The sequence below is a fragment of the Dendroctonus ponderosae genome, unplaced genomic scaffold (assembly GCF_020466585.1).
Source record: "Dendroctonus ponderosae isolate FM_Combo_2020 unplaced genomic scaffold, Dpon_F_20191213v2 Dpon_F_20191213_4, whole genome shotgun sequence".
Lineage (NCBI taxonomy): Eukaryota > Metazoa > Arthropoda > Insecta > Coleoptera > Curculionidae > Dendroctonus > Dendroctonus ponderosae.
The window spans coordinates 45000-53337 of NW_026018611.1; the positions used below are offsets into that span (position 1 = coordinate 45000).

The 8338-nt window shown below is 40.7% G+C and overlaps 4 protein-coding genes across 8 annotated transcripts; 2 read left to right on the forward strand and 2 right to left on the reverse strand.

Annotated features, from left to right (window-relative positions):
* Positions 1-188: 188 nt before the first annotated feature.
* LOC109543237 (serine/arginine-rich splicing factor 1A) lies at positions 189-3251 on the forward strand. Of its 3 annotated transcripts, XR_002172480.2 has the most exons (6): positions 189-515; positions 597-840; positions 1056-1193; positions 1254-1424; positions 1583-2638; positions 2855-3251. XR_002172480.2 is itself a non-coding variant. In XM_019912850.2 (5 exons), the coding sequence occupies exons 1-4, from the start codon at positions 349-351 to the stop codon at positions 1413-1415; spliced, it is 711 nt and encodes a 236-aa protein (XP_019768409.2). In that variant the 5' UTR covers positions 189-348; the 3' UTR covers positions 1416-1424; positions 1583-3251. The 3 variants fall into 3 exon arrangements, 2 of the variants coding, with proteins under 2 accessions (XP_019768409.2, XP_019768410.2); XM_019912850.2 differs by having other exon boundaries at positions 1583-3251; XM_019912851.2 differs by having other exon boundaries at positions 1945-3251.
* On the reverse strand, positions 3247-4680 carry LOC109543236 (peroxisome assembly protein 12). Its single transcript, XM_019912849.2, has 6 exons — positions 4352-4680; positions 4121-4302; positions 3854-4068; positions 3653-3800; positions 3515-3600; positions 3247-3459 (listed from the first exon to the last, which is right to left on the reverse strand). Exons 1-6 carry the CDS (start codon positions 4578-4580, stop codon positions 3345-3347), a joined length of 975 nt encoding a protein of 324 aa, XP_019768408.2. The 5' UTR covers positions 4581-4680; the 3' UTR covers positions 3247-3344.
* A 92-nt stretch (positions 4681-4772) lies between these two features.
* LOC109543238 (DNA-directed RNA polymerases I, II, and III subunit RPABC4) lies at positions 4773-5416 on the reverse strand. 2 transcript variants are annotated; one of them, XM_019912853.2, is made up of 4 exons: positions 5336-5416; positions 5184-5273; positions 4938-5030; positions 4773-4877 (listed from the first exon to the last, which is right to left on the reverse strand). In XM_019912853.2, exons 2-4 carry the CDS (start codon positions 5245-5247, stop codon positions 4855-4857), a joined length of 180 nt encoding a protein of 59 aa, XP_019768412.1. In that variant the 5' UTR covers positions 5248-5273; positions 5336-5416; the 3' UTR covers positions 4773-4854. The 2 variants fall into 2 exon arrangements, with proteins under 2 accessions (XP_019768412.1, XP_019768411.1); XM_019912852.2 differs by having other exon boundaries at positions 5184-5365.
* Positions 5417-5776: 360 nt separating this feature from the next.
* On the forward strand, positions 5777-8011 carry LOC109543235 (tRNA (guanine(37)-N1)-methyltransferase). Of its 2 annotated transcripts, XM_048665907.1 has the most exons (4): positions 5864-6425; positions 6482-7315; positions 7437-7547; positions 7772-8011. In XM_048665907.1, the coding sequence occupies exons 1-3, from the start codon at positions 5891-5893 to the stop codon at positions 7535-7537; spliced, it is 1470 nt and encodes a 489-aa protein (XP_048521864.1). In that variant the 5' UTR covers positions 5864-5890; the 3' UTR covers positions 7538-7547; positions 7772-8011. The 2 variants fall into 2 exon arrangements, 1 of the variants encoding a protein (XP_048521864.1); XR_002172479.2 differs by lacking the exons at positions 5864-6425; positions 6482-7315 and adding an exon at positions 5777-5857.
* Positions 8012-8338: the final 327 nt, after the last annotated feature.

The window sequence follows — 8338 nt, forward strand, 5'->3', positions numbered from 1 at the left end:
CACATTGTTTAAATCCTGCTGCAACGCATTCTGTAATTATAATTTAATATAAAAGAAAATTTATAAAAAATTAATTAAATGTAACAAAGACTAATATAATATATGACAAGAAAAATCACGACACTCAAGGACTTCCACTGACGTCACGCAAATCCGTCTTTATCTATGCGCAAATCGACGAGCTAAACTGTCCAAACCGGTAGGTTGGCAATAGTGACTGTTTCCTGCGAGTCTTGCGACCATCTTATTTTCCGCGTTCCGTTCCAAAGCAATCGGCTTGTGTGGTTTGTTTTTGTCTTTAGAAAGTGAGTTTAACGGGGTTTTCAGCGCTTCTCAGTCCTAAAAATCATGTCGAGTGGACGCAACGATTGCCGCATCTATGTAGGAAACTTACCACCCGATATTCGCACCAAAGACATCCAGGACTTGTTTTACAAATTTGGAAAAGTCACATTTGTCGACTTAAAAAACCGACGCGGGCCCCCATTTGCATTTGTCGAATTTGAGGATCCCAGGTGAATGCTGAGCTGCCCGCACCCCATTTTTTTGCCGAAACTAGCAGTTTGGGGGTTATCTAAAACCTGGATGTTTTGCAGGGACGCTGACGACGCTGTACATGCAAGAGATGGTTATGACTATGATGGGTACCGTTTGAGGGTTGAATTTCCTAGGGGTGGAGGTAGTGGTGGCAGCGGTGGCATCAGCAGTGGCGGTCGAGGCGGCGGAAGCTTTAGGGGCGGCGGTCGCGGACGAGCCAACCGGGGGCCTCCTGCCAGAAGAAGCCAATACAGAGTGTTGGTGACGGGCTTGCCCCCCAGTGGATCATGGCAGGATCTGAAGGTAAGGAATTGTCTACAGTTAGTTGCCTGAATACCAGTATAACATTCCAAATGAGGTGCCTTCATGGTACAGAAGATCGGAAAGGCCCTAATGGGTATTTCGAAATTTTGGACGACTCTTAACTCGTCACATTTTCGCGTTACTTTGATCATGTTTGCCCATATCGTGTGAAAAGATCGCGTAATTTGTGGTAAATTAACTATTTTATATTTCAGGATCACATGAGAGAAGCTGGAGATGTATGTTTTGCCGATGCATTTAAAGACGGGTCTGGTGTAGTGGAGTTTCTCCGTTACGAAGACATGAAGTACGCCATAAAGAAATTAGACGATTCCCGATTTAGGTCTCATGAGGTAGGCGAACCTGGGGAAACCAAAGGTGGCAATTGGTTCAACCTTGCCTGGTACTTTCAGGGAGAAGTGGCGTATATAAGAGTAAGAGAGGACAGAGGGGGAAGCGACAGCCGTCGATCGGGAGGACGGTCCAGATCGCGCTCCTTTTCCCCACGAAGACGGGGCTCCCCAACCTACAGCCCTGTGAAGAGAAGTTACTCTAGGAGTCGCTCTCGTTCGTAGAACTCACAGGTTAGTTTCCATTCAATCCATTTTTCTTCGCGTTTATCTGCGTCTTATCAGGCCTGAATGGCTTGGTTTTTCGAATGTTCAGCATCTTAAACCGCTTAAAACTGTTACTTGAATCGTCTGCCTCTGCCTGTTTTTTAAATTGCAATGTTTTTTTCTAGGTTTACCTTTGCGAAGGAAGTTTTTCCTCTAATAAACTGTAAAATCGCTTTCATTTTCGTGATTTGTATTGTAGAGTTAATTTTAACAAATTCATTTCATAATCTGTAAAGGTAGTTAAAACTTAGTGTACTTTGGTTAATTTAGGATTTTTACAAATTTCATGCCGGAATCTAAATGTGGTTTAACTCAAATGTATCTCTTATTTTTTTTTTAGTGAAACTTTCCATATTAATTCACGCAGCGATGCTTGCATTCGTTAAGCTACATTAATATTTCGTTAATTATTGTGGCGTATAGAGGATAAGTCACTAATTTTTATATTTTGTTTTTAATGTTGGGACAAAACAACGTTGGAAAAAAGGAAAATACTGGAACTAAACGTAAAAATCGCAAAACGGATTTTGAAAGATCTAAATGGAGGGACAGGACATAATAATGGATAGTTTTTAAAGGGAAGCGTGCAGAATTGGAATTGGCTCCTTGAGGATTTCACACCTGAAGGAATAACGATTTCTTGGGGGGGATTATCAAATATCAAATCAAAATCCCAGTAACCGCTGGGATTAACCATCTAGTTTAACCCGGGAAATTAGTCACGAATTAGCATCAATGATTGGTGGGGTTCGAGATTTTAAATACAATTTTAATTTCAAATTGAATTCTACAACAACTACATACGTGGTTTTTTTGTTTGTTTTTACGAAGAATTTCGATTTCCTTCTGGAAATTCTCTTGTGGTTAACTTTCTAAGGTGTGCCGAAGGATTTCTGTCAGGCCCAATCGTTGATGTTAATTACGGCTGGGTTGAACGAGGCAAAACATTCACTTCAAAGCAACTAACTGGTTCTAATGGCGAATCTTGTATGTTGTTATTTTTCCTGTGTGTTTTCAACACTAGGCAATGAATCAATTGGTTAAACTAGTAACATACGGGATTCTCCTAATAGAGCCCTGAGGCTAAATCGGGTTTCATTTCTTAAAATTTGCACATCAAAGGATTGGAGTGAAAAAAATAGGAAAGGAAAGGATCCAACAAGTGTTCTGGACTTCTAAGGGTAAATACACAATAGCATAAACCAAGAAAACTAATTTTCCCTAAGTGGTCTTTAATATCACGTTACTTCAAGTCTTAAAATTCGTTTTTGTTTAACACTGGTTTTGATTCAGATTTTATTAGCTATCAAATCTAGATTTTAAGACGGAAGTGCGTCATTCATTAAAGACCTGTAACTTAACACACATAATGCTGAAGTGGAATATTTTTATCCCAGGTCTGAAATCTGGAAAACGATTCCTGGGATTTTATGGATTCTCATATTAAACATAAGGATTTATAAAAGGATTGCGGATTCTCTCAAAGGATTAAATTTTAAAAAAGTTGGAATTCTATGCGAGGATTTGTTCTGATCTCTCCTCCGTTTAGGACTTGCGGCAATATTGGAAATGTCCCCCTTATTTAGTCTTCTAGGATTCGCTTTATGGATAGTAAGTAGTAAAGGATTTCATTCATACAGATAGGATTTCTCGAGGAGACATGCAACCAACAGGTATTTTCCTTTTTCTGTGCTTAACTCCGGTATATTAACCCGTTTTATATGTTCAGCGTGGTACATTTGTGTTTTTTGCATGACTTTCCCTTTTTGCTTCAATAAAATATTTCTAGTTTTGGTTTCTTGTTTTCTTTTATTTTCCTCGCTCAAATCTTGGTTGTTTACAGAACAACTACTTGTAAAAAATCCCTTGCTTGTCCACAAGGTTTTTCTACTCGTTCGGATACAGGCGTACGATATCTAAAGGCTTCGCTGGTAAGTTTGTGACTGGGCATTTTTGGGCTTCACTCAGATGTTTGAGGATGCACCGGAAGCAAAATATGTAGCTAAAAGTGTTTTATTTCAAACAAATCGTGGAATTTTTTCTCAATTTTGCCTTACCCGGACACAGGCAGGGCTGTTGGAATGCGCCAAGTTTGAAGGCAAAGGGGGCATTTGCCCCCATAGGCTCTCGCTCTGTTGTCTGGCTGCAATTTGGACATTTTTAAAAACATGTTGACATTTGACCTTAAAACAAACCGTAGGGGCCTCAATTTTGGGCAAATCGGTTATACTACAGTTGGGTTTTTGTGCGCTCCACGTTTGCAGAAATTGCAGGAAAAATGCGGTTGTTTCCAAAACCGTACTGGCCGCATTCCTCAGCAACCCGCCGCTAATATCTGAAAATCTGCAGGCCTGATTATGAAATGATCACTGGGTTTGGTTATTAAAATTTCGCACCGTAGGTTTCCCTTGAAGACTTGGCCCCAGAAGCTCAAGCTGGGTTCCTCATTGGAGTAAACCAGCTTGAGTTTGAGGAGGTTTAACAGCGGTTGGGGATATTCGGTTTTTCCCGCCATGTATTGCAGGTGATTGTTGAGAGCAAGAAGACTCCAAGCCACTTCGAATGCTGAGTGGGAGCGAATGACGATTTGCTTGGATCTGCGCTCAAAGTCCTGCAATGAGCTATTGTTTACTAGGATTTTGGATGTATTGAACTTGAATTACATTTCTTATGCAGCCCTCAGCGCATTCGATCCGGTACATTTGGATTTTATCCTCGATTTTTCTCTTAAAGTACGGCATTAGCACTAGGAATATTAAGGACAGTTCCTTTTCATGATGCTTTAGTGGCTCGTCATCAACCAAAACCCTTTTCAAACCGTAGAAGTTTTCAGAGAAAGACCCATCTAAAAAATCTGTTTTTTTGCCTCTGATTCAATAAAGAAAGCAACTCACCGTGGTTTTTAAGATAATAAAACTGCAACAACCCACTGAGAGCTAGGAAAGCCTCATTGTAATAAGCGTCCAAAAATCCGAGTTTTTCGGGAAATTTTGCTGATAGAAAAAGGGCAACTTTCTGCAGGGCTGGGTACAAGGTATCGGTCAGGGACTGTTGAGCCAACACTTCGAAAATCGAGGGCTTTATTTGGTAGGTGCGCGTAAAATTGGCAGCATTTTCGATCATGGTTGGACATTGAAACCAATCGGAAAGAGTTTACTGGGCCCCCCAAAATTTATAACCTCAATACTAGTGAAAACATCAAAGTTGACAGTTGCTTGATGGGGGTGTTTTCTCTGTTTACCAAAGGTTTTCGGTTAATATGGATTTGACACAACAGCATGCGGGGTTTTTACTAATTTTTAAATAAAACAAAAATTCTTCAGGCACTTCAGTTAATAACTGTCTTAATTAAAATACTATACTAGGCTATAGAAATAAAGCTTCTGCGGTGCTTTCCTTATCTAGCGTCGAATACCACCACTGGAACAAATTCAGTTATATTAATATTGCAGGGGGTTTCTTTTAACAATTCCTACTCACATCGTTTGGTCCGTTTTTTATACATTATACGGTATCCGCATTCTCTGCAACGAATTGGGTCTCTAGGCCTAATCTCGTTCTCACTGTGACATTCTGCAAAGAAAATACGGGGTTTTTAAAGTTGTTCGAAAGCGGAAACCCTCGAATGCGTGTAATTAGCCTGATGTAACTGCGATTATGCAGTTACATAGTTATAAACTCTATGCTTTATTGAGCAAGATATTGATTGTATTTAGTCTCACCGACCTCCGCAAATGTAGACCATCGGTGCCTTTGCAGCAGAGGGCTCTTTGGCCGCAGTTTCGGGCATTTTCCCCGTTAATATTTGGCTGAACGCTACAAAATATAAAAACAAACGTGGAAATTTCGTTGCAAACCAAAACAACGTAACTCATAACCTGTAAAGTCTTCCTTCGTTCGAAAAGCGAGACGAATTTGTAATCCAACCTAAATACCTAAGCTAACAAAACCAACGATGAAGATAAGAACATAACCCTGGGGCCTGCTCACTTTCAACATTTCTGAGTTCCGTGTTACGCGGCCCGCGCCTCCAGGAGCGCTGGCATCCACAATTTTGGAGATTTGGCGCTTATCGATGTCAAGTGCTGCTCACCGTCAGTCAGCTACGTCAATATTGCCAGTCAGTTCATAGATAAGCAAGAAAATTAGTAGGAGCCATTTAACAAAAACTTGTTTTTTTGGGATTTTTAATGATAAATTGACTTGAATTACATTTGAATTTGGCGTTTTAATCACCAGCCCGCATCGCAGGCGGCGCGACTGTATGCGGTTTGACGTTATCGCCTGCGTTGCCAATTTACATTGGCTACTATAACATAGTTTGATAATCTGTGAACATAACCACAAATTTGCTCATAGTCTGGAGTTGTCAGCGGTAGAAAAGTTCAGCAGTTAAAAAAGTAAGTTATTTGAAACCCCAATAGTTCCATTCGATGGTCTATCGAGCCATTAACATCGCCAAGTCTTTATATACGCATTTTTGGCACTCTACCCCCAAAAAACTCATTATGCAAGACTTGCTCAAACCCCCTGCCCATGTGCAGCTAATGAAACAACTAGATAGGGCTGCTTTTGCCAAAACCATTGAAGTCCCACTGCTCAAAGCGCGCAACATCAAGCTATCCTCTGTTATACCCATCGTGAAGCCGTTTCTATTGAAGCTGAGGAAGTTCAAATCAATCCGCCCTAGCGAAAGTGGTGAAGTGCGCATTTATTTGAACCCACTACTTGTGGGAAGTTGGGGAGATTTTCCCAATGAAACTAGAGCGAGCTTGGAAACCCTGAGTTTGAACCACAGCAACTTCACGGTGGAGAGTTTCACCTTGCAATACGAGCATTATAGTGTAGAAGCGATCCTGCAGGCAGTTTTGCCTAAAGAGCAGGAAGGCTGTTCGAGTTTCACCACTGTAGGCCATATAGTGCATGTGAATTTACGTGAGCATTTGATGCCGTACAAGGACATTATAGGTAAAACTCCGCTAAGCTCAAAACGACGACAATTCTAAAATTACCACTCTTTACAGGGGAGGTTCTGTACGACAATGTCCCAAACTGCAAATCAGTGGTGAACAAAACCAACATGATTGACAACACTTACCGCAATTTCCAAATGGAAATTCTTAAAGGCGACAGCAATATGCAGACGGAAGTGAAGGCAAATAATTGCCGATTTCAGTTCGATTTTGCTTCAGTTTATTGGAACTCCCGACTGGGCACTGAGCATGAAAGAATCGTGAAGGCGCTCAAGCCCCATAGTGTGCTTTTCGATGTTTTTGCCGGCGTGGGGCCGTTTTCTATCCCAGCAGCCAAGAAAAAGTGCACAGTATTTGCCAACGATTTGAACCCCCAGTCCTTCAAGTGGCTGGTACATAACAAGAAGCTCAATAAAATACCCGAGGATTTATTCAACGAGTACAACATGGATGGGCGGGACTTTATAAAGACGGTGTTTAAAGAAAACTTTCCACGGTTTAGTGGAAAACACCCAGTCTATGTTACAATGAACCTTCCCGCCTTGGCTGTGGAGTTTCTTGAGGCGTTTGTAGGCCTTTATAGCTTAGAGGAGGAGACGCAGGAATTTGAGCCTGTGACTCTGTACGTGTATTGCTTCGCCAAGGGCGAAGATCCTGAAAAAATCACCAGGAACTTGATAGAAAGTTGCTTGAGAGTGAAAAACGTCGGTATCCAAACGAAAATCACTGAGCTCTTCAAAGTGAGAACAGTGAGCTCGATGAAAGAAATGATGAGAGTGACTTTGAGCCTGGATAGAGATATTTTAACGGGGGTGGCTGAGAGCAAAAGGAAATTGCAAGATGAGCTGGGCATTAAAGAGGATGTTAAGCGGCTCTGTCGATCTGGTGAGTTGATTTTTTTAAATCGCTTTGTTATCGCATTTTGAGTCTTATGGGCATGAATTTAAAGAAGTCAACTTGCCAATGCGTTTCTGTACTTGGAAGCAACGGAATGTATTTTTTCCAGGTAAACATGGGGAAGAACAAGAAGAAGCTGAACAGCGTCTTCAAAGTGGCGGGAGCCAAGAGTTTAAAAATGAAGGCCAAAGCCAAGCCAGTAAAGAGTGAATTGAAGAATGTAAGTACTTAATGCAAGTTGCAGCAGAAACGGTTAGAGTAGAATTTCGAGAACTGATGAGTTCTTAGTGATGTTTCTTGAGCAGGGTCCCTTACTATGTTATGGAAAACGATGAATTTAAATAAGTGAAAAGCGAATTTCCCCAGGAAACACCATTAGGGAAACTTATTAGTCAACGGAACTTTGAACTTGAAAATTACGAAATAAATGTTGTAAACTTCCAGATAAAATTGAAAACCAAAGAAAAAGTGCTGGAAATCGACAAGGCGCTGGACGGATTACGGGGAACATTCATCACAACATCCACAGAAATAAAGCAGACAAATAAGCCAAAGACCACGCCATTACCGATTGTGAAAGTTGATGAAAATGTTGAAAATAACAGAATAGAGGCGACAGAAAAATTGGAAACCATGCAACTGTAATACACAGTGGTTGCGCAAAATATACATTTTTATATGGTTGATTAAGCGTTTTTCTTTGCACGCAATACACTGAACTAACCGGAAACGTGAAAACGAGAGTTATTATATAAGCGCACTTGATGTCCATCGAAAAATGCCACCGCAAACATGATAATGGCCAGTTAGCAAGTCGCTCAACGGAACACTTACCCGCCTGCGAAAGGGAAATTAAATTAAAACTGAAAGTCACGGGATCTAAATAATTGGCCGAAAAAAAAATGCAGGTGGATTTTTCATATCATATTATTTTATCGTATAAACAATTCGTCAACGATTTTTCACGGTCTTGACAATGTAATCTAAAATGGGTTCCAGCCAATGAACATT

What these genes read in the sequence shown, in the direction of transcription:
- LOC109543237 (XM_019912850.2), top strand. Translation starts at nt 349, where the DNA reads ATGTCGAGTGGACGCAACGATTGCCGCATCTATGTAGGAAACTTACCA. An exon ending in GATCATGGCAGGATCTGAAG is followed by an intron (nt 841 to 1,055) that starts GTAAGGAATTGT and finishes TTTATATTTCAG; the next exon opens with GATCACATGAGAGAAGCTGG. An exon ending in CCCGATTTAGGTCTCATGAG is followed by an intron (nt 1,194 to 1,253) that starts GTAGGCGAACCT and finishes TGGTACTTTCAG; the next exon opens with GGAGAAGTGGCGTATATAAG.
- LOC109543236 (XM_019912849.2), bottom strand. Translation starts at nt 4,580, where the DNA reads ATGATCGAAAATGCTGCCAATTTTACGCGCACCTACCAAATAAAGCCC. An exon ending in CCAAAATTGAGGCCCCTACG is followed by an intron (nt 3,601 to 3,652) that starts GTTTGTTTTAAG and finishes TCCAAATTGCAG; the next exon opens with CCAGACAACAGAGCGAGAGC. An exon ending in ACAGCCCTGCCTGTGTCCGG is followed by an intron (nt 3,460 to 3,514) that starts GTAAGGCAAAAT and finishes AAACACTTTTAG; the next exon opens with CTACATATTTTGCTTCCGGT.
- LOC109543238 (XM_019912853.2), bottom strand. Translation starts at nt 5,247, where the DNA reads ATGCCCGAAACTGCGGCCAAAGAGCCCTCTGCTGCAAAGGCACCGATG. An exon ending in GATGGTCTACATTTGCGGAG is followed by an intron (nt 5,031 to 5,183) that starts GTCGGTGAGACT and finishes TTTTCTTTGCAG; the next exon opens with AATGTCACAGTGAGAACGAG. An exon ending in TAAAAAACGGACCAAACGAT is followed by an intron (nt 4,878 to 4,937) that starts GTGAGTAGGAAT and finishes AATTTGTTCCAG; the next exon opens with TGGTGGTATTCGACGCTAGA.
- LOC109543235 (XM_048665907.1), top strand. Translation starts at nt 5,891, where the DNA reads ATGGTCTATCGAGCCATTAACATCGCCAAGTCTTTATATACGCATTTT. An exon ending in GCCGTACAAGGACATTATAG is followed by an intron (nt 6,426 to 6,481) that starts GTAAAACTCCGC and finishes CACTCTTTACAG; the next exon opens with GGGAGGTTCTGTACGACAAT. An exon ending in TAAGCGGCTCTGTCGATCTG is followed by an intron (nt 7,316 to 7,436) that starts GTGAGTTGATTT and finishes TATTTTTTCCAG; the next exon opens with GTAAACATGGGGAAGAACAA.